The sequence below is a fragment of the Trachypithecus francoisi genome, unplaced genomic scaffold (assembly GCF_009764315.1).
Source record: "Trachypithecus francoisi isolate TF-2019V2 unplaced genomic scaffold, Tfra_2.0 Lachesis_group15, whole genome shotgun sequence".
Classification (NCBI taxonomy): Eukaryota; Metazoa; Chordata; class Mammalia; order Primates; family Cercopithecidae; genus Trachypithecus; species Trachypithecus francoisi.
This window is the reverse complement of record NW_022681460.1, coordinates 78,573,486-78,598,188: the sequence shown is the minus strand read 5'-3', so window position 1 is coordinate 78,598,188 and position 24,703 is coordinate 78,573,486. Positions and strand designations below refer to the sequence as shown.

Genomic DNA, 24,703 nt, shown 5'->3' with positions numbered 1-24,703 from the left:
ATGCGTGAGCTCTTAGCACGGTGACTGGCATGCTGGAGGTTTTAATAATGGCACTTCCGTGACTCAACTGCCACTCTCCTTACATCAGTCAAGCTTAAAGAGTATTTTCTTTAGATTACGCAAGTATACTCTAGAGTTATTATATTAAATTGGTACAAATGGAAAGTATAAAAAAAGAAAAAATTCTCCCATGCCACTATCTGGAAATACCCACTGCTGACATTCAGCTGAGCTCTTTCTTGAATAATGCTCTAATTGATTTGCATTGCTATATATTAATGTTTGTTTTTTATTCTGCTTGTTTAGATTTTTCTCATATACATGTGTGCTTTTTGTAAGAAAATCATGGACAATAAAAGTTGATATCTTGAGGTAAAGTGTAGGCATAACCATTTTATGTTATTTAGAATTATTTCTACTAGATTGAATCATATGAAATTGCCAATATTCAACCTCTTCTGACCTATATAAATGCCAGTTTCATATGCTCAGCTTAATAATTGTGATAGACTTGCTAAAAATCTTGAAAGCCTGCAGGAGAAAAGGGATTTTATGTTCACAGCTATATCCCTAGGGCCTGAAACAGTGCCTGATGGGTGAATCCAAACTTTGTTTTGAAATAGAAAAGGATTGCTAGTGATAAAAATAATTTCATTAAAATAGAAATGAAATAGAAATATATTTTAACTGCACTGTAGAGAAAATCAATTAAGGAACCAATTTAGTTCCAGTTGGGCCAATGGAATTGGCCGTGACAAAAGCTTAATCAATGAAAATCAATCAATGTAGGTGTAAACTGTTTAAATGTAAAGGACGCATATTCATTAACATGAATAATAACAACCCGAATGTCACAACAGTGAGGGTAGAAATCTTTCGTATGCAAATTAGGAAATGGCATGACTATCAGGAAAGGTGCTGGCTGTGTGGCTTGAACTCAGCAGCTAGTTCCAAAGCCAAATTTTTTCCACATTTCCAAACTGCCTACACCTTCTCCTAATTACATACCAACTGTCAACATAATGCATTGCTTCATGAATTACCACTCGAAATAAGAGAGTTCACATTATTTCTTTGATGCCTGTCCCCATTCTTAACATAGTGGAACTTTAAATTACCACTTTAAAGCAGTGTGCCTTACACATAGTTGGTGGGAGCTGGCTGTTCTCATAGACGTTATGGCATAGGTTTGAGGACATAGATTTTCAAAACAAATGGTCTAGCCTAGGCACTACAGCCCATGCTTGTAATCCCAGCACTTTGGAAGGCTGAGGTGGGAGGATCATTTGAGGCCAGGAGTTTGAGACCAGCCTGGGCAACATAGTGAAACCTGTGTCTATTTAATATTTTTAAAAAAGAAAAGAGATGATCTAAGTCTGAATCTTGCTCTGTCATTTGCAAACATATAACCTTGGACAAGTAACCTAATCTCTCTTAGTTTCAGTTTGGTTGACAATTAAATGTCTACCTCCAAAAGTTATAAATGAATAGTAAATAGGAACATGTGTAGCATGTTACTTTGTAAGCCACATCTAAGCCATTTCAACCAGAGCTGTGATTATGATGTGAAGAAATTCAGACAGTTATTTGATAAATGGCTTAGATCACAGAATCCTATAATTTTAGAGTATAAGCAGACCTCAGAAATGTAAGATATCTTCATACCTCTTCTCACCCAGAGCATCAAAGAGGAATCAGCCTACCATTCAGGAATGTATTTGGGGTTACTTAAAGTTCACGTTTTCCCTTTATTGATTCTACCCATCCATGAGCATGGGATGTGTTTCCATTTGTTTGTGTCATCTGTGATTTCTTTCAGTAGTGTTTTGTAGTTTTGCTTGTAGAGGTCTTTCAACTCCTTTGTTGGGTATTCCTAAGTGCCTTATTTTTTGCAGCTATTTTAAAAAGGATTGAGTTCTTGATTTGATTCTCCACTTGGTTGCTGTTGGTGCGTAGAAGAACTACTGATTTGTGTACATTAATCTTGTATTCGGAAACTTTGCTGAATTCTTTTATTAGTTCTAGGAGCTTTCTGGAGGAGTCCTTAGGGTTTTCTTTTTTTTTTTTTTTTTTTGAGACGGAGTCTCGCTCTGTCGCCCGGGCTGGAGTGCAGTGGCCGGTTCTCAGCTCACTGCAAGCTCCGCCTCCCGGGTTCATGCCTTTCTCCTGCCTCAGCCTCCTAGTAGCTGGGACTACAGGCGCCCGCCACCTCGCCCGGCTAGTTTTTTGTATTTTTTAGTAGAGACGGGGTTTCACCGTGTTAGCCAGGATGGTCTCGATCTCCTGACCTCGTGATCCGCCCGTCTCGGCCTCCCAAAGTGCTGGGATTACAGGCTTGAGCCACCACGCCCGGCCTAGGGTTTTCAAGGTAAACGATCATACCGTCAGCAAACAGGGACAGTTTGACTTCCTCTTTACTGATTTGGATGCCCTTTATTTCTTTCTCTTGTCTGATAGCTCTAGCTAGGATTTTCAGTACTATATTGAAGAGGAGTGGTGAGAGTGGGCATCCTTGTCTTGTTCCTGTTCTCAGAGGGAATGCTTTCAACATTTCCCTATTCAGTATTATGTTGGCTGTGGGTTTGTCATAGATGGCTTTTATTATATTAAGGTATGTCCCCTGTATGCCAATTTTGCTGAGGGTTTTAATCATAAAGGGATGCTGGATTTTGTCAAATGCTTTTTCTGCTCTATTGAGATGATCATGTGATTTTTGTTTTTAATTCTGTTTATGTGGTGTCTCACATTTATTGATTTGCATATGTTAAACGATCCCTGCATCCCTGGTATGAAACCCACTTGATCATGACCATACTGCCCAAAACAATCTATAAATTCAACACAATCCCCATAAAAACACCACCATCATTCTTCACAGAGTTACAAGAAACAATTTTAAAGTTCATATGGAACCAAAAAAGAGCCTGCATAGCCAAAGCAAGACTAAGTGAAAAGAACAAATCTGGAGGCATCACACTACCTGATTTCAAACTATACTATAAGGCCATAGTAACCAAAACAGTGTGGTACTGCTATAAAAATAGGCACATAGACCAATGGAACAGAATAGAGAACCCAGAAATAAACCCAAGTACTTACAGCCAACTGATCTTCAACAAAGCAAACAAAAACATAGTGGGGAAAGGACACCCTTTTCAACAAATGATGCTGGGATAATTGGCTAGCCACATATAGGAGAATGAAACTGGATCCTCATCTCTCACCTTATACAAAAATCAGCTCAAGATGAATTAAGGACTTAAATGTAAGACCTGAAACTGTTAAAATTCTAGAATATAACATTGGAAAACTCCTTCTAGACATTGGCTTAGGCAAGGATTTCATGACCAAAAACCCAAAAGCAAATGCAATAAAAACAAAGATACATAGCTGAGACCTGATTAAACTAATGTGCTTTTGCATGGCGAAAGGAACTGTCAGCAGAGTAAACAGACAACCCACAGAGTGGGAGAAAATCTTCACAATCTATATATCTGACAAAGGACTAATATCCAGAATCTACAGTGAACTCAAATCAGTAAGAAAAAAGCAATCCCATGAAAAAGTGGGCTACGGACTTGAATAGACAGTTCTCAAAAGAAGATATACAAATGGCCGACAAACGTACGAAAAAAATGCTCACCATCACTAATGATCAAGGAAATGCAAATCAAAACCACATTGCAATACCACCTTACTCCTGCAAGAATGGCCATAATCAAAAAATAAAAAAACAGTAGATGTTTTTTGTGGATGTGGTGATCAGGGAACACTTCTACACTGCTGGTGGGAATGTAAACTCGTACAGCCACTATGGAAAACAGTGTGGAGATTCTTTGAGGAACTAAAAGTAGAACTATCATTTTATCGTGCAATCCCACTACTGAGTATCTACTCAGAGGAAAAGAAGTCATTATTTGAAAAAGATACTTGCACACACATGTTTATAGCAGCACAATTCACAATTGCAAAATGGTGGAACCAACCCAAATGCCCACTAATCAATGAGTGGATAAAGAAAATGTGGTGTGTATATATATACATACATACAATGGAATACTACTCAACCATAAAAGGAATAAATTAACAGCATTTGCAATGACCTGGATGAGACTGGAGACTATTATTCTAAGTGATGTAACTCAGGAATGGAAAACCAAACATCGTATGTTCTCACTGATATGTGGGAGCCAAGCTATGACGATGCAAAGGCATAAGAATGATAGAATGGACTTTGGGGACTTGCAGGGAAGAGTGGAAGGGGGTCAAGGGATAAAAGACAACAAATATGGTGCAGTGTATACTGCTTGGGTGTTGGGTGCACCAGGATCTCACAAATCACCGCTAAAGAACTTGCTCTTGTAACCAAATACCACCTGTACCCCAATAACTTACAAACAATTTTTTTAAACTTCACGTTTGTGCTTGTATTGAAAGATAATTATTGGTAAATCCTAACTCTTCCTTTGTTCACCTATTTTAATTTCTCTTTGTCCATTGTTACCTGACAGCCTAATAAAGCTGGTCTGTTAACCATGACAATGCAGTTAAGGAAGTAGGTTCAGTCTCTTCTTCATGACCAGATGCAGCATCACAGTGTGGATGATGCCTTCCTCATGCATATGCAGCACTGCTAATTATTCTTCTTTAAGAAATAATGGCATGTCAGGACATGAAACCTGGGGCCACTGCCTTTATTTAATTAGGCAAGAATAAATTTGCACGTGCCTCTGCATTAAAAATAATCGCTTAATGTAATCGAATGTTGGTTTTTGCCATGCCCTTTTCCCAATGAGGCAGCATCTAGAAAGATCAAAAGATGATTTATTCCAGTACAGTGTGTGCAAAGGGGATTGAGTGTGTGCCATGTTGCATTTTCATTATAAATTTCATCCTGAGTCCCAATTAACAGGCCTGTTTTCTCTTTCATTAAAATCACTTTTAGAAAAACATGAAAGTAGGAGGGTTTTTATGATATCACAGAGCAAGCAGCAAAATTAGTTATGCCCCATGAATTTCCTTCTTTTGCACATGGGTTCATTTCCAGTTGAAGTCAGGATCTGAGGCTTGTGATACTACTCTAGGGGCTGCTGGGTCTGAGGGGATGAGAGGCCTTGGATACAGATTATTATGGTCCTGTTACCAACCGTGCTACTACTACAGTAAATTGTTCTCATTCATGTTGATTTTTGTTAGCTATTTAAAAGCATTAGACTGGTGGGTACACTTTTGTTCTTACTAGTATTTACTAGCAAAAAACCCTGTTTTTAAGCATTTCATTTTAAGTAAATATCTATTTTGTTGTTGAAGATAGGGTCAGAAGCAACTACTTTGCAATAAATAGCACTATTAACATTGTAGACATTTTCTTAAAATATTGGTCCTCAATTTCAACAATAGAATTTTATTTACTATAAAATGTTCATAGTAACCTACACATACACCTACACACACACACACACACACACACACACACACACACACAGATATACACACAAACACAGCTACCCAGCGCTCAGTGTAGCATCTCTTCAAAGGCCGTCCTAGCAGAACCCCAGCCAGGTTACACTGCCCTTTTCTCTGATACAGACCTTGAATGTTGAGCAGAGTTCTTTACCATAAGGACAGAGACTCCTAACTTGGGATCCATGTAGAATTGAGGTTTGGGGACCTGAGGATTACGGAATGATAGGCACCCTCCTCTAGGAAGAGGGTCCTTTGCCAGATTTTGTGTGTGAGTGTGTGCGTGTGTGTGTGTGTTTAAGAACTAAAACAGGTTAAGAAGCACATCGATTCTAGTTTTGCTGTGATCTTATGAGACCAAAGAGGTTGAAAGGAACTTGGTCTTGGGAGTCAGATGAATTTGGGTTTGAGTTGTCTGCAACAAATTTTAACTGTGTGGCCTTGGGCAGGCTACAAAACCTTTCCAAACCTCAGTTTTCTCAAATTTACAATAAGGATAAGAAGGTTGTAGTGACAGTTAAGATGAGATAAATAATAAGTGCTAATTTTCTTTTTTCTCTCTTTGTCCCATGAATACTAATGAAAGCAGGTACCTGTTGTGACCTATTCCTGCCTAGCTCTCAGCATGCTGCCTGGCACACAGGAGGCACTCAAATGTTTGAATGGATGATGATTGGATAAATGGTTGAATGATGGAGTGCTTTGGTTTAATATCCAGATGAAATTTTTGTCTATAGTGATATTTCCCCAATACATTTCTTTTCTTTTCTTTTAGACGGAGTCTCATTCTGCTGCCAGGCTGGAGTACAGTGGCATGATCTTGGCTCACTGCAACCGCTGCCTCCCACGTTCAAGTGATTCTCCTGCCTCAGCCTCCTGAGTAGCTGGGACTACAGGCACATGCCACCACGCCCAGCTGATTTTTTGTGTTTTTAGTAGAGACGGGGTTTCACCATGTTGGCCAGGATGGTCTCTATCGCTTGACCTCGTGATCCGCCCACCTTGGACTCCCAAAATGCTGGGATTACAGGTGTGAGCCACGGTGTCCAGGCAATGCATTCATTTTCTAAGGGAGATCTTGATGCTGTGCTTGCCTCTCCTGTGACCTTCCCAGGACAGTTAGCCCCTGTCCTGTGCAAAATCTTTCTGGGTACATAAAAAGATTTGAGGCCAGGTGTGGTGGCTCACGCCTATAATCCCAGCACTTTGGGAGGCCAAGGTGGGTGGATCACCTGAGGTCAGGAGTTCAAGACCAGCCTGGCCAACATGGTGAAACCCCATCTCTACTAAAAATACAAAAAATTAGTTGGGTGTGGTGGTGGGCACCTGTAATCCTAGCTACTTGGGAGGCTGAGGCAGGAGAATCGCTTGAACCCAGGAGGCAGAGATCGCAAAGAGCTGAGATCACACCATTGCACTCCAACCTGGGCAACAGGAACAAAACTCCGTCTCAAAAAAAAAAAAATTGTTTTTGATCTGCATGCGGAAGATCATGATCTGTGTTGGGCACTTTGTCTATATCAGTGCTGGACAAACTACAGCCTGTAAGCCAACTCTGGCTTTTTGCCTGTTTTTGTAAATAAAGTTTTATTGGAACATAGTCATACTCATTGATTTACTAATTGTCTGTGATTGCTTTTGTGCTTTAGCAGAGTTGAATAGTTATGACAGAGACCATTTAGAGTGCATGGTCTAAAATATTTATTATGGGGCTCTTTACCAAAAAAGTTTGACAACCTCTGATACATATGTTATACTACATATTATCTATATATTGTACTCCAACTCTGCAGGATTGGTCTTAAAATGCCCTTTTTATGGATAAGGGAGTTAAGACCCACAGAGTTTAGTATTTCGATTGAGACTACAAAACTTATCAGTGCTTAGCATTTGAATTCACGTGTATGTGATTCCACAGCCCATGTTCGTTCTACTAACCACTCATATTTTTCAACTCAGCCAAAACCTAGTTGAACCACCTTCATCTACCAGTCCTGCTTGGTGACCATGGCTTGCATGGTGGTGATGGCCCCTGGTGGTGGTGCAACCTGGAAATCCTAGCATTTGTCAGCAACCTGGCTCAGGTCAACAGTATCAGTCGTGTGAATGTATAAGCAGGTGAGAGAGTGGAATAAGGATTTCAAGGGCTAATACTGCAGATGGCAGAGTAATATAGATAGGCGAACATATTGCTGCTTTCCAAGGGTCAACAGGTTGAGGATTTCCAAAAGGGTCCTTGTTGCTGCTGGACATGGCATCCAGTCTTGTTGGGTGCCCTTGGTGAGTAATGTGTAAATACTTGTACATTTTCAGCCCATAGCTACAGGATATATTTCCTCTTCCCTGGACTATTAGGCTGTAAGACTTTTGGACCCTCATGCTTTTTCCCTGCTATTATGCTCTTTCACTGGCCAATCTGACTCCAAATTCAAGTGGAAAGTTCTTTCACAGTGGATTAATCCTGGTGGAAATTTGATTGTTTCAAGGGTTTACAGATGAAATTTTGTGCTGCTTCTGTTAGCATACCATCTGCCCTTGGTTGCTACTTCTCACTCTATCTTCATGCTTCCGTTTAATTTTTCTAAGCTCTTAAACTGGTTAACATTGAATAAAAGAAACAAAATTGAAAAAAAAAAATCAGCTATTCCTGCACTAATTGACTGCACCACTGTGTTTGTCTTGTAATTGTGACAAACTGACAATAAAATAACAGTGACAAAGTTACAGCCACCCAACTGGATGTAACACAGTTGGGTAATTTATCCATCTGTCAAAGGATGAATCTAATGAAAAATGGCTGTAGTGTTAATTGTCATATAAAAATGGATATTGTACCATTGGGTTGTTGAGGGACAAGGTGAGGATTAGGAAGGCAAACATTTTTCCTGATTGTTTTTGTAGTCTGTGTGGCTGGCATTATATTAGAGGAGTGTGTGACTCTCACTTCATCGGTTGTGAAGCTGCTGATGGAAGGATTCCATGGAAAAGCAGCAGAGCTGCAGAGTGGACAGGGAGAAATCAGAGCTATAATGAACTTTGTATTTCATTGTGTTCTACAACAGTAACCCTTATTTCTCCAACGATGAAATCCTATAGTCTAATGTGGTAGCTTTCACACTCTAAAGATCAATGTATCTTTCAGTTTATGCTGAAAATATAAAACAGATAAGAGTGGGGCCGCTCTGGTTTAAGTGGGGTAGAGAAACCTGGTAAAATGAAGTCACATTTCACTTTTGTGCTAGTGTAACTCCATAGGGAAATAATGGGTTGATTAAAATTCTTGGTCTGTTGTTTAATTATTTAAAGTAGATACTTCTAACAGATATTTTTGTCTTTTGGTTTATTCCTAAAATATTTTAAGCTCCTTTTTTTTCTAAGCTTTAAAATATCCAAATAGCTCTCCTTTTTTTTTCTTCTTTTATCTCTCCCCTGACTCTAGATAATGTTGCATCTAGGCACCTCTTATTGGCCAGTGCTATTGATGGTTAATTTGTATTTCTGTCTTGGAAACATGTTCATTAAGAACCTGTCACAAGACTCAGATCTACCACTTGATGGAGATTATAGAGCAAATGTTAAATTTATAAATTATTGTTGAATCCTTTGAGTTGGGGAGGAATGGACAAACTAATAGAATTTTGGTATATATTGATGAGACAGAGTGCTGATGGTGATGCATATAATCTCCAGGTAATGAAGAGGTAGAAGCAAGTCGTAGAAATCTACTTAATGATGCCTCCTAGAGTTGTTCACCCCCAGGTGTGCTTGGTGTGAGCAGTGGTGTTAATTTGGGAAAGAACAAAGCATGTTCACAGACTGGCTGGGATCCCATTGTGTACTAATGAGTGTACCAGGTAATAATTAGTGAAAGTCCTTGTGTTTGCTCTTCCTGTAGCCGTACCAAGAAGGCAAGGGGTTGATGGGCTATCATTTCTGCACAGCTTCTTTGCTGTGTTTTCTCTTGAGCCCATGTACATTTTTATTATTGGTTATAGTTTGTTTGTGTGTGTGTAGTGGTCTTTGGGGGTGGGTGTACATAAGGCTTACATCACTTGACTGCCAGCTTTATTGAGCTCACATGTTGTCCTTATTTTTGCGTTTGCCAGGGAGAAATGCCTGCTGCCTCTCCAGTTGGCTTTGGAATCCAAGAATGTGAAGCTGGCCCAACACGCATTGGCAGGGATGCAGGTATGGCTTTGATTGAATGCAGTGGGATGATAGAAATTGACAGGCCACTTTGGCATTGAAAGGGCAAATAGTTAACATTTTAAATACTGGCTGTTTAAAGACTCAGAGAGAAATGTGATTGAACTAGGAAATAACCACAGAGAATAACAGGATTTTCTTATATTCACCAGAATTTCTCTGTACACAGCATTATTTCATTGAACCTTTGTGATCAGACACTGATTCATGTGGACATAGCTAAGCCCACAAAAATAGGGATTTTGTGTGTGTGTGTGTGACATCTTTCAGGAGAGTAAAGGATCCCAAAAAAGAGACCACAAGTTCATACCAATTCAAATCTTATACTTTCATCATCTATGGTTCTATATAATAAAAACTGATGGTAAACTGGAAAGATTTTGTTTTGTTTTTTATTCCACAGTTAGATTGAGGAGTGGATTATTATCTTTTATTTCCAGAGCAAGACTGGGAAGAAAAAAGAAATTTGGTTTAACAAGAAAAGTCACATTTGCTTGAATACATTTTTTTGGTTTGTGTTTTACACCAAACATAATGGGTCTAATTCTGATAGTAAAAAGGTGATGACTATGTAAATACACATACTTTTTAAAGTGGTTGGCCTCTAAGAGACAAGCGCTGTGACGTTGAAGCCTGCAGGAGTTTGTTCAGTGTGGCCATGGATAAACCACGGTGGCATTTGTCATATGTCTTTTTATGTCAGTGCAAACTGCTTCATAGTTAGCTTTTTTAGTTCAGAGAAGTTCCTAATACCTTTGAAGGTATTGGGAAACTTATGAAATATTGAGAAAACAGCTCTTTTTCCCCCAGCAGATGGGAATTAGATAATGTATATTTTTATATACAGCAGTATTTGAATCTTTTAAACATTGTCAATAATGTTATTAAAAACCTTTTGCTTTTCTCCAAGGTAATTGGGCCAACCATAAAAATAGTTGAGAATTTGTTTTCATCTGCCACTTTTGTTCCTTTTTCTCGAATGTTATGTAGATTTTGCATTTAGCTTCTCTCCCTTTTTTCTTTAACCCTGCAATATTCTAAGTTGCAGTGCCATGTTTTCAAGGGCTTACTGAATCGTGTTAACTGAAGCAACTTGGTGGGCTGTGAGTCGTCCTTTTACCATCCCCCGCTACCTCCTGTTAACTTTAGGCATATTTTTAGAGCTTCTCAGTTTTTATCACTTTAAACAAAAATAAATTGTATGTAAACTCTAATTCTGGGCTTTCCTGAGTATACCACATGATTCTGGAAAAAAAAATAAGTCCTTTTGAAAGAATATAGGCAAAATTTCAGGGAGTCTTAAGTAGAAATGCTTGAAATATTATTTTCAAGATCTTCAGTGGTGTGAAGGTAAAAGAGGGAGTTATTACACTGGACGAATCAGAATTCTCAAAGTTCTTCACAGGCTGCAACTCGAAGCCCCTTTGGAAAAGAACAAATTGAATAGGGATAAATATAAAGGTCTATACTGGGGCCTCAAAAATCAATTGCACCAAGACAGCATGGAGGAAAATAGCTTAATTGCAGTCCTTGTGAATGAGAATTAGGGGTTTCAGGGTGAAATTCTATGCCTCTTTCACAGGCATAGAATGTACTGTGACAACCAACTAAGCTCATTTGACCTGAGAATGTGATCCAAATTATGTATCACTAGTTAGTATCAGACCACTCTTGAGGCCACATTCTAAGCACAAGTGAAACCTTATCTGGCAGAGAACATTTGGAGGAGCCTGAGGAGGTTTAGTGTGGAGAAGACAAGACTTGGGTGGACCTGATAGCTGGTTTCAGATCTTTTAGAAGCTTAATCTGTGTGTCTCTGGAGGAAGATGAAGGAGTAGAAGTTGTGGGCAGGTGGGTTTTGGTACAATCTGGAAAATAATTTTATGAAAATGAGAAAGAGATAGAGAAAGCCTATCCTGCGAGGTGGACTCCTGGGAGTCCTCATAACAATGAATGTCTTCTTGTTGAGGTTTGGGGGGATGCATTTTCTGATGGGGAAATACATTAAGATTTCTGGATTCCTAAATAATTCCTGGATAAATGACAGGTCACATTAGGAAGTAAAAAGATAAAAACCTGAAAAATGATCTTGTCTACAAGACCTTCTTTCCTGTGATGAAGCCACATTTAGAAAGTGTGTGTGTGTGTGTGTGTGACTAGTGGGTAGGGCTAGATTCCTCTTAGCATGATCATTCTCCATCCCCACTACCTAAATACCTTATATGGCTGGCACATTAGAGTTTCACTTGATGGAATTTAGAATGAATAGTCCAACAGCAGGAAAAGGTCTTTGCCAAAAACCATTTACTCAGGGTTGCATGCATTTTTCTTTTCTTTAGAGACAGAGTCTTGCTCTGTCGCCCAGGCTGGAGTGCAGTGGTACGATCTTGGCTCACCGCAACCTCCGCCTCCCGGGTTCAAGCAATTCTCCTGCCTCAGCCTCCTGAGTAGCTGAGATTACAGGCACTCACCACCACGCCTGGCTAATTTTTGTGTTTTTAGTAGAGACAGGGTTTCACCGTGTTGGCCAGGCTGATCTCGAACCCCTGGCCTCGTGACCCACCCGCCTCAGCCTCCCAAAGTGCTGGGATTACAGGCATGAGCCACCGCCCTTGGCCGCATTTTTCTCTTTATTGGCACATAGCATACATAAGTCCTTTCATAGTGGCCTCCAGTTACACGCCTCCCCGGTAAGAAAACTGATCATCAATCCATAATAAGATACAACCAAATAAGGCAGCAGGGGAGAGCCTATCTGTGATCACTGCCTTGTGCCTCTTTACAGAAGCTTCTGTCGGAAGAGAGGTTTGTATCCATGGAAACAGACTCTGATGAGAAGCAGCTGCTCAATCAGATCCTGAATGCCGTGAAAGTGACGCCTTCGCTCAACGAGGACCTGCAGGTGGAAGTGATGAAGGTTGGTTTGACGTGGCCACCAGTGTGCGTCATTGGGACAGGAACACATTCAGATCCCCTGCACTTGTTATCTGAAAATGCATCTGCGTTGTGGTCATGCTAGCTCGTCTTTCATTCGGAACGGATGCTTGTTATTCTTGCTCATGGACCCCCTAAATTACCCTGGTGGTTTAACATCAAAAAGGGACAATTTCAATAAATCCGTGAGATTTTTGGCCTCGTTCTGCATTAAAGGCTATTAGAAAGTATATTTGTAACCTATTAAGAGAATGTATGTGAGTAGTTCCAGCATGCAGTAGATCTGATTATTCCGGGTAGTCTGTCTGCTTTCATATGTTAAAACAAAGCAATAATAATAATAATAATGTTTTGATATATACTGAGATTTCAGAATGGTCAGTTTAGGGGGAGAAAGACCACAGTTGGAAGGCATATCAGAATCACATCTTTTTTTTTTTTTCTCCTTCAAGTTACATGAAACTTAACACCCTCATTCCAATTACCACCTTCCTTCTAGGGATAGCATCTCTCCCACCTGCTTTCCCTTTGTTTTAAGAATCACCATGATTGGGGGTCCCTTATGCTGAACAGAGTGTGTCATATTCTCTGAGTGAATGGTGAGTTGGGCAGAAAGGATAGAAACTCTGCCCCATAACAGCACCTTGGTCATGGTAACACAGCAGGAACCAACAAGAAAGCTTTCAATAATGCATTCCGTCCTTTTCCTCTCTCGAGGAGTGTATGTTGAGGAATATTCAGGAATAGTTGGTGTCATCCACTGGTGGATTTCTCCCTGGAAATGCACTGAAGGATTTTTGTCTTGGATTAGAGACTGCGGTACTCCTGGTTTCAGTTTCTCATTCAGAAAAGATTGACTGCAGTCATGACATTCTCTTGATGTCCTGGGCCTCACCCTAACCCATTGGTGGGTAGTTCAGGGTGATGATTAAGAGCTCAAACTCTGAAGCCAGCCTGTCTGGGTTTCAACTCTTATTCTTCCACTTCCTACCAGAATGTCCTTGGACAGATGTCTTAGTCACTCTACCTTGATTTCCTTGTCTGTGAAATGGGGGCAATAGTAGTACCCACCCAAAAGGATTGTTTTGAGAATTAAATAAGGTGATATTTGTAAAGAACATAGCACAGTATCTGGCACAAAGCAAGTGCTTTAGAAATGTTATGTATCACTACTGGTACCACTGCTGCCTCCTGCTGCTGAATCAGAATCTCAGTGGATGGGACTAGGAATGTGCAGCTTTCACTAGCATCCCAACTGATTCTTAAATACGATGAACATTGATGATGCCTGAGCTAGCTGATCTTTAGGATCTCATTCATCTTTAACTCTCTTTGATTCTGGAATGTACAGTTTTGTCTTATCCTTTAAGTTTGGCAGCTGTGCATTCTTAGGAACCACAGAGTGACCCCTTCCAGCTTTGTTTTATTTCTCCACTACCTCTGGGTCACTCTTGAAACAGAGGCAAGGCCAACTGCCATGCTAACCACTTATGTAACTTCGAAGTGCAATCTGTGAATCTTTTTTCTACTATTAGTTCTCCAAATACTGGTGAGTCAGCTTTGGTGTCATACTAAGAGATGCAAGTCAGATTACATATTATTCTGGAAATTCTCCCAGGAATAGTTTTCTGTGGAATACAGAAATTTGTATTAAAAATTAAAATGAGGAAGTACCCATTCTTCTAGGAGCTATGCACAAGTAGAATGTTTAGTGGTTATGTCAACAGTAGCACCTGTTTTGAAAACTTGTACTTGCTTTCTGATTCCATCCAGCCCAGCAATGCCTTCTGCTAGCCTTGCTGAAGATAGGAGTTGACACAGGTTAACTCTACCAGAAATCATGGAAAGCCTCCCTTAATGAACTCTCCAATGACACCATTATAAACCTTGATACTTTTAGTTAATGTCTGGGAGGAAAGTCAGACACTGTCAGAAAAACAATAAATCTGTCAGTCTTTACAATGAGATTTCCAAAATGCTTAAAAAGATAAGGGCCTTTGTTACATGCTATTTTTTTAGTTGACAGATAACATAGTATGCTTTATCATGTACAACATGATTTTGAAGTCTATATACATTGTGGAATGCTTAAATCTAGCTAATTAACAATTGCATTACCTCACATAGTTATTACTTTTATGGTGACAGCACATATCAGCCACTCTTTACATTTTTCAAGAATATATTGTCAGCTGGGCATTTGACTCATGCCTATAATCCCGGCACTTTGGGAGGCCAAGGCAGGGGGATGGCTTCAGCCCAGAAGTTTGAGACCAGCCTGGGCAACATGGTGAAACCACATCTCTACAAAAAAATACAACAATTAATGTATAGAGTTAGGAACACTTCTACACTGTTGGTGGGAGTGTAAATTAGTTCAACCATTGTGGAAGACAATGTGGCAATTCCTCAAGCACCTAGAACTAGAAATACCATTTGACCCAGCTATCCCATTATCCCATTACTGGGTATATACCCAAAGGATTATAAATCATGGTACTATAAAGACACATGCATACATATGTTTATTGCGGCACTATTCACAATAGCAAAGACTTGGAACCAATCCAGATGCCCGTCAATGATAGACTGGATTAAGAAAATGTGGCACATATACACCGTGGAATACTATGCAGCCATAAAAAAGGATGAGTTCATGTCCTTTCCAAGGACATGGATAAAGCTGAAAACCATCATTCTCAGCAAACTATCACAAGGACAGAAAACCAAATACAGCATGTTCTCACTCATAGGTGGGAATCAAACAATGAGAACACTTGGACACAGGGCAGGGAACATCACACATCAGGGCCTGTTGTGGGGAGGGATAGCATTAGGAGAAATACCTAATGTAAATGACGAGTTGATGGGTGCAGCAAACCAACATGGCACATGTATACCTATGTGAGAAACCTTCACATTGTGCACGTATACCCTAGAACTTAAAGTATAATTTTAAAAAAATACAAAAGTTAGCAGGACATGGTGGTGTGTGCCTGTAATGCCAGCTGCTTGGGTTACTGAGACTGGAGAATTGCTTGAGCCTAGGAGGTAAATGTTACGGTGAGCCGAGATTGTACCACTGCTCTGTAGCCGGCAGAGTAAGACCCTGTCTCAAAATTAAAAAAAATATTGTCACTAAATATAATCATCTTGCTATACAATAGAGCTCCTGAAATTTACTCCTCCAACTTAACTATAACTGTGGATGAACCCACAAGATATTATGTTAAATAAACCAGGCACAGAAAGACAAATACCATGATTACACTCACATGTGGAATCGAAAAAAGTTGATCTCACGGAAGTAGAGGGTAAGATGATGATTGCTGGAGACTGGGGTGCTTACAAGGGAGGGGTGATGGGGAGATGATAGGAAACATACCAGTATTTTTAACTATTTAAATATTAGGATTTATTATTTCAGTTCACAGCAAACCTAGCCTGAAGTTAATTTTTTGTAGTATACTTTTTGATAAACATTTTGGCCAAGCTGCTAGAAAATTAATGACAAGATAACTATACTTTGGGTAATGTTATTATTAACATCAAATAAAACTTGATGGTAACCTGACTTTGATAGGTCACAAGTGAGGGCTCTATGATCATTTCCCATTTCTGAGATTTAAAATACTTATTTCGGTATAGAGTTTGGTTCACAGTGTAGACTTTCTGGCTTAGAATAATAAGTTGTACCCCCTTCTCTCTGAACGAGGAATTTCTATATCAGCTTTTTAGTAACCTCCAGAAGCCCACACTCTTTATCTTGTAATTCTGTAATACTTGTAATGACCCAAGTAAAGCCTCTTAAATAAGTCCTTGTTTTGCTAATACCATTACTGTATTAAATGCTTTTACTGTATTCTCCCAAAAATTATAGCAGAGAGAATTAGATGAGTCCCCAGAGAAAAGATGGGCTTTCCATTACATCTGAAGGGGATGTTAATTTAGTCTTGGTGCTTCTACATGACTCATTCTGATGATAAATTATTTAAGAAATTTCCTATAAAAATTTTATCTAAGTATTTTGTAGGCACAGAAAACCTTTTAAAACAAGATATGGTGGACATCTTCGAATGTTGGTCTGCATTTACCATTCAGGAGGGATAAGGCCACACCATGCAGTGTTGGACAAATAAAAATTTGTCTGTCCAACCACCGCATAGCACGTTGTTATAACATATCCTGGGTATTATTTTTTAGAAGTTAGATCATGCATTTTATTCACATATTGGTATCTGTTAGTGCTTATAAACATGAGAAATTGAACCATGTCACACTCTTAAGAGTATGGAACAATTGTATTAAATTCCTGGAAAGAAAATAATATAGTTTCCTTTTGTAGAGATTTCTCCAAGACTAAACAGAAACTAACCAATAATGAAATCCAACATTCCAAGCATAGTATTCTCATTTAGAAAGAAGACTTTCAATCAGAGTGTTAAAAAAAAAAATCAGTGAAGCCTGCTTCTGACAAATAGGGATGAGGTTAAATCACTTAGTCTAGGAACTGTTCTACATGGTTTTACTATTTAACAGGAAGGGGAGAAAAGGCAAGTTTGATTTATTGAAATGGCTATGGAACCCAAAGAAAAATTTTACAGCTTGAGCAAATAAATGGTTAGAACTGTAGAGAATCAGAAAGATTCTCTGAAGATAGATTACCTTTGAAATTGATTGGTAGACTATTTAATATTTAGGTTAAATACTTGTCTGCTTTGGTAACATTTTCCTATGGTGTGTGCTATTTCCATGAATGCCAGGCAGACTGTATAGGAGCCATGTATGGATTTAATGACTTCTCTCACTAGAGTAGTTAGGACTTGTTTCCCTTCTTTCTGATGGATAACCTTTAGTGAGGTTATTAACTGATACAGCTGGCTGAGTCTTCAAAGGCTGTTGAGTGGAGGAATTATGGCTGATGGCTGACCGTCTGCCTCTGTAAGCATGTGGGAGATGTGAGTATCCTATCTGGGGAGGGCAGGCTGGCTTTGGCGATAAGGAAGGAGATGATATTGGGCCCTGAGAGAGCATTTGATGAATATTCTACTACTGGGTATCTTTTTATGTGCATTTTTAGATAATAGAAGTGAATATTGGTAGAGTGCTTTATACTTTTTAAAGGAGAAATGACAGGGGCTGATCATGTAACATTTTTTATGCATCAGACACATTGATACTAAGGTCACATGGCTAGTGAAATGACCAGAGCAGTATTTAGCCTAAGGTTAAACCTGTGCTCTGAAGTGGTGGGTTACCTTGCCTGCTAAGTCTATCCTGAGAGGCCTGTGGGTGCTAGTCACTGCTATTCTTCTTGTATAGATGATGGATCAGAAAAGGCAAGTCACAGGCTAAGGAGGGGTAAAACTAGGAGTGGCTCAGAGTCCTGTGTGTTTTCTGTGTCCTCCCATGATAATGATATTCCCTCACTAGTCCTGTGAGCTAAATTCACATATGAAGACAGAATCTGGGTGTCTTTTCCACTAAGTTAGCTAATCGGTCTGGTGGTGTGTGTGTGTGAAAGAGAGGGAGAGAGAGTTGGGAAAAAGGAAGGAGAGTGTAATTTACCATTGGTGTTTTGTTTTTTTTTTTTTTTTTTTTTTTTTTGAGACGGAGTTTTGTTCTTGTTGCCCAGGCTGGAGTGCAATGGTGCAATCTCAGCTCACCGCAACCTCCACCTTCCGGGTTCAAGTAATTCTGCCTCAGCCTCCCGAGTAGCTGGGATTACAGGCATGCACTACCACGCCCAGCGAATTTTTTGTATTTTTAGTAGAGATAGGGGTTCCACCATGCTGGTCAGGCTGGTCTCAAACTCCCGACCTCAGGTGATCCACCCACTTCTCAAAGTGTTGGGATTACAGGCGTGAGCCACCGCACCTGACCGGAGTATTTTTATATAATAAAAGCCTAGTAAACATCTACAGAAAAAACACAGGTGAATGAATCGTGGACAAAGAGTTTACTATTTGTATGGCTAGTAGTCCTAAGCTTCAGGGTGTCCAATTAGAGTTCTGGTATTACAATGTGGAAGGGAGTGTGCTTTTAAATTATGTATCAGTACTGCCATCAGTGCTTGGTTTGGGAGCTAGAAACATGACAAAGGAATAAAGGCTATGTTTGAGTCCCCTCTCAGTAATGTTTTAATGGCAGAGTCTTACACTTGGGAAGTTTCTTCAGCTGATTAGTTTTGATGTTCTTAACTCGGGGCATTTGGTCTTCTAGAGTTCCTTTTAGAAAGAATGTGATCATTAGTGAAGTTTGAGAGTGAAATGACTAATTTGTCTTGCTTCTTATAACAGGGAGATATCTCTTCTTAGCCTGAAGCCGTTGAGACACTTCAGAAGATTTGTAGCAATCTCTGGAGTTAAGGAAAAATCCAATGTTTGATGAAAAATGTTTAACTCCTGAATGTGTCGTTGTTGAAGGTTGATCTAAGAAGTCTGCAAACATATTGTTTGTGCAGTGAATGCAGGGAAGTGTTTAAAATATGTGATTCTGTTAAGTAAATGGTTCTCAAACAGCCTTCCCTCTTCCTGCTCATAAGGTTGAGTGATGAGAATCTTTTACTACTTTGCAAACAGATTAATATAATTCTTACTAAGTTTTCCTCCCATCTTTCTTTACCCCTTGATATGACTGCCTTTGGCAGATGGTAAAAATATATGAAAATGTAATGAACAAACATTGAAAGCCTAGAGATGTGATTTTCCTTTAAATAGTTTATGCATTATTTTTGAGATGGAGATTTTCATATTATCTATTAATATCTTTTTAAAGCACCACCATTTCCAAGTGTTAACTATATTTGAGAATCACCATACTAAGTGTCTTTAAACTTTTCTCACATACTCTTATTTAAGCAAGTATAAATGCAGAGGCCCTCATCACTTACTCTGGATGTTCTATAGTTCCAAATAGAGTGGGAAGGTTCTCTGATTTTTTAATCATTTATTCAGCAAATATTTGATTGTATTCTATCTGTCAGGTGCTGTGCTGGGCACAGAAGATCCTGTGGTGAAGAAAACAAAACCAAAGAAAAACACAGTCTTGTTGGGAGGCTAGTGATAGCGTCAGAAATCAATTAAATACATAAATACACTAGTCCCCCCTTATCCACAGTTTCACTTTCCTTGGTTTCCATTACACATTGTAATGTCTCCTAAATTCTTGACTCAGGCATGACTTGAAAATTTCACTAGTTACTAAGCGAAAATTGGTGATATACTTATCCCTCTGGTGCCTAGCAGAGCATCTGGCACATGGCTCACTAATTGCTCGTTAGTTTAGTTATTGACTAATGGAGAGACAGAAACACATGTGGTAGTTTTAATGGCCCACCAGGATAAACAACAAACAAACTAAATTGAGATAATAGATAATCTGTGAGTTCAAGAATGAGAAAGATCAACATGGGTTTGTATTTTATAATTGAAATAACCTCCTACATCATCAAATTCTTTTCATAAGTAAATTGAAGTTGGAATGGTTCAGTTTCTTGGCTGGGCTTAAACAGTCATTGGTAGCAGAATTGCCTTTTCAAACATTTATATTTTTCCGGAAAGGCTTTGCAGCAGGGCTGAGAGTTTATATGGTTTGTGGATGTATAGTTTTTGATAGGTAGAGAAGACAGCATTCCAGATCTAGGGGTTTGAGTTAACTGCAAGGTCAATGTGAGTAATATGGATTCTGAAGATAATGAGGAACCTTTCATAGTCAAATGTGTCTGCAAGGGTGTGAGAATGGCATGGTGTGACTGTTCAATGGAATAATCAATGAACTCTGTTGTTTTTTGACTTTTTGCTTTTTCTTTTTTTCAAAATATCTTGTAGCAGAATGGTAAGAGTGCAGCTTCTGGAGCTAGAATGCCTGGTAGCCTTGAAAAGTTTATCTGTGCCTCAATTTTCTGATCTGTAAAATGTGAATAATATTGTGCATATCCTCGTATTTCTGATTCCTTAAGAAGGTCCTCATATTTACTACTGTGAATTGTAGCTCTGTAGCTTAAAAGAATAATTTTGTAAATTATTACACATCAATTATCCACCTCGATATATTTCAGTTCCTAACCCTCAGCCATGATTCCACAGTCTAAGGAAAACACCCACTCTTTAGCTGAGCCGATGTTTCTGTTCCATCCTGCTGGGTAGAGTTCATATGATTTGATTATTCCAGAAGAGCTCTGTAATGATTAAGTGTTTCAGATGTAGAGAATCAAGTTGGCTCTAGCCCTTTAACAACCCTATCTTGAGGGCCTTGCGTGGTCAGGTCTATAAGTATCAACAATAAAACTGTCAAAAGTTCTGTGTTTATACGGGCAGAGACAAGTTGAGATGAGGCTCTCACTCTGCAGAGAGTCTGAGAGGGAAAGAGAAGAGGAAGGAGTGGGGGTGTTATCTGGAGTGTACCAATGAAATTTGACTTCTTAAAAACCCAGCTGTGAGATTAAGTCAAAATATGCTTGTTACAGGTTAAACTTGAAAAAATAAGTCATTGAACTTTTAAATTTGTTGCTTTTTTAGACCTTATTTTTTATTGGCTTATTAAGCAAATATATTTTTGTTACCAACATTGCATAAAACTATATAGGATTAAAAACAAAACATTCAAAGGCAAGGGTTTATAATTTAGTAGGAAAGCAATAAAGAGGCAGCCAATTACCACAATTCAAGGTAGCTGTGTATGTTTAATCCGAAGAAAAGTTCAGGAGGTGCATTCAGGAGGAAGAAGCATGTTTAGCAGGGCAGAACATCCTTTCAAGGAGGGGATACTATATGAGTTGGACTTTGAAAGGTAGGTGGGATTCAGATAATTATGTTGGGAGAGAGGGCATTCTTGGTAGAGAAAAAAAGTCCTGGAGATGGAAACTGGGATTAGTGAGGGATAGTGGACGATGAGCCTGAAAGGGAGGTTGAAGAGGTTCTAGAGGGCCTGCTCTCTGTAAGCAGGCGAGTGATCCAGCCAGAGCTGGACGTTAAACATGGAAGGTGAGGAGAGGGAGTATGTTTGCAGGATGATTCGGGAATCAGCAGAACCAAGTCATTTCATCATGAAATATCTTATTGGAAGAGGCTGAGCCAGAGGTACCAGGACTTAATTCAGGTAGGTGGCAGTAGGAAGGGGCCACCTGGGCCAAATGCAGAAGGTGTGGTTGAGTGCACTGACCTGATTTGCAGAGAGAATGAGGAGCAGCTGGTGACTGGCAGTGACATGCGCAGTGAATAGGTGGGAAAGGGAAAGCCCAAGCTGCTGGCAGGACTCACAGCCAGACTTTCTGGTTGAGTGATGGTCTTAACGGATAATTTAAGAGAGAGACTGAGTTCATATTGTACAGGTCTCAATATTTATATTTAAATTTTGACGTGTATGTGTGCATGTGTGTGTATAATATTTTAAAAGACAAATTTAAAGAAATGCTAGTAGTTTAACATTATGAGCATTCCAAAAGAGAAAAAGTTAATTGTAAATCTCATCATGTTGACTGATTTTTGTATACTGATTTCTCATCGTATCTACTTAGGTGTTTATAGTTATATTCATTGTGTGTATAGGATTTTTTTTTCTTTTCTTTTCTGTTTTCCTTTTCTTTTTTTCTGCAGGGTTTCTTTTTTTTTTTTTTTATACTTTAAGTTCTAGGGTACATGTGCATAACGTTTATATCATGTATAGCTCCCCAATGCAATCCCTCTCTCCTCCCCCTCCCCATGATAGGCCCCAGTGTGTGATGTTCCCCTTCCCGAGTCCAAGTGATCTCATTGTTCAGTTCCCACCTATGAGTGAGAACATGCGGTGTTTGGTTTTCTCTTCTTGTGATAGTTTGCTAAGAATGATGGTTTCCAGCTGCATCCATGTCCCTACAAAGGACGCAAACTCATCCTTTTTGATGGCTGCATAGTATTCCATGGTGTATATGTGCCACATTTTCTTAATCCAGTCTGTCACAGATGGACATTTGGGTTGATTCCAAGTCTTTGCTATTGTGAATAGTGCCGCAATAAACAAACGTGTGCATGTGTCTTTGTAGTAGAGTAATTTATAATCCTTTGGGTATATACCCAGTAGTGGGATGGCTGGGTCATATGGTACATCTAGTTCTAGATCCTTGAGGAATCGCCATACTGTTTTCCATAATGGTTGAACTAGTTTACAATCCCACCAACAGTGTAAAAGTGTTCCTATTTCTCCACATCCTCTCCAACATCTATTGTTTCCTGACTTCTTAATGATTGCCATTCTAACTGGTGTGAGATGGTATCTCATTGTGGTTTTGATTTGCATTTCTCTGCTGGCGAGTGATGACGAGCATTTTTTCATGTGTCTGTTGGCTGTATGGATGTCTTCTTTTGAGAAATGTCTGTTCATATCTTTTCCCCACTTTTTGATGGGGTTGTTTGTTTTTTTCTTGTATATTGTTTGAGTTCTTCGTAGATTCTGGATATTAGCCCTTTGTCAGATGAGTAGGTTGCAAAAATTTTCTCCCATTCTGTAGGTTGCCTGTTCACTCTGATGCTAGTTTCTTTTGCTGTGCAAAAGCTCTTTAGTTTAATGAGATCCCATTTGTCAATTTTGGCTTTTGCTGCCGTTGCTTTTGGTGTTTTAGACATGAAGTCCTTGCCCATGCCTATGTCCTGAATGGTACTACCTAGATTTTCTTCTAGGGTTTTTATGGTATTAGGTCTAACATTTAAGTCTCTAATCCATCTTGAATTAATTTTCGTATAAGGGGTAAGGAAAGGATCCAGTTTCAGCTTTCTACTTATGGCTAGCCAATTTTCCCAGCACCATTTATTAAATAGGGAATCCTTTCCCCATTTCTTGTTTCTCTCAGGTTTGTCAAAGATCAGATGGCTGTAGATGTGTGGTATTATTTCTGAGGACTCTGTTCTGTTCCACTGGTCTATTTCTCTGTTGTGATACCAGTACCATGCTGTTTTGGTTACTGTAGCCTTGTAGTATAGTTTGAAGTCAGGTAGCGTGACGCCTCCAGCTTTGTCCTTTTGACCTAGGATTGTCTTGGCAATGCGGGCTCTTTTTTGGTTCCATATGAACTTTAAAGCAGTTTTTTCCAATTCTGTGAAGAAAGTCGTTGGTAGCTTGATGGGGATGGCATTGAATCTATAAATCACCTTGGGCAGTATGGCCATTTTCACGATATTGATTCTTCCTATCCATGAGCATGGTATGTTCTTCCATTTGTTTGTGTCCTCTTTGATTTCACTGAGCAGTGGTTTGTAGTTCTCCTTGAAGAGGTCCTTTACATCCCTTGTAAGCTGGATTCCTAGGTATTTTATTCTCTTTGAAGCAATTGTGAATGGAAGTTGATTCCTGATTTGGCTCTCTGCTTGTCTGTTGCTGGTGTATAAGAATGCTTGTGATTTTTTCACATTAATTTTGTATCCTGAGACTTTGCTGAAGTTGCTTATCAGCTTAAGGAGATTTTGGGCTGAGACGATGGGGTTTTCTAAATATACAATCATGTCATCTGCAAACAGGGACAATTTGACTTCTTCTTTTCCTAACTGGATACCCTTGATTTCTTTCTCTTGCCTGATTGCCCTAGCCAGAACTTCCAAGACTATGTTGAATAGGAGTGGTGAGAGAGGGCATCCCTGTCTTGTGCCAGTTTTCAAAGGGAATTTTTCCAGTTTTTGCCCATTCAGTATGATATTAGCTGTGGTTTGTCGTAAATAGCTCTTATTATTTTGAGGTACGTTCCATCAATACCGAATTTATTGAGCGTTTTTAGCATAAAGGGCTGTTGAATTTTGTCAAAAGCCTTTTCTGCATCTATTGAGATAATCATGTGGTTCTTGTCTTTGGTTCTGTTTATATGCTGGATTACATTTATTGATTTGCGAATGTTGAACCAGCCTTGCATCCCAGGGATGAAGCCCACTTGATCATGGTGGATAAGCTTTTTGATGTGCTGCTGAATCCGGTTTGCCAGTATTTTATTGAGAATTTTTGCATCGATGTTCATCAGGGATATTGGTCTAAAATTCTCTTTTTTTGTTGTGTCTCTGCCAGGCTTTGGTATCAGGATGATGTTGGCCTCATAAAATGAGTTAGGGAGGATTCCCTCCTTTTCTATTGATTGGAATAG

General features: G+C 39.2%; 2 protein-coding genes across 2 annotated transcripts in view; one reads left to right on the top strand and one right to left on the bottom strand.

Moving 5' to 3' along the window:
- ARFGEF3 (ARFGEF family member 3) overlaps window positions 1-24,703 on the top strand; it is a 202,376-nt gene that overhangs the window by 42,394 nt on the left and 135,279 nt on the right. The window contains exons 3-4 of the mRNA XM_033235321.1: window positions 9,570-9,651; window positions 12,455-12,586. Of these exons, the coding sequence (XP_033091212.1) occupies window positions 9,570-9,651; window positions 12,455-12,586 (214 nt within the window). The remainder of the gene's footprint in view (window positions 1-9,569; window positions 9,652-12,454; window positions 12,587-24,703) is intronic.
- Window positions 20,188-20,621, bottom strand: PBOV1 (prostate and breast cancer overexpressed 1). The gene is given in 3 exon segments (XM_033235322.1): window positions 20,188-20,247; window positions 20,249-20,490; window positions 20,493-20,621. Coding segments are annotated over 3 exon segments (384 nt in total). The 5' UTR covers window positions 20,575-20,621.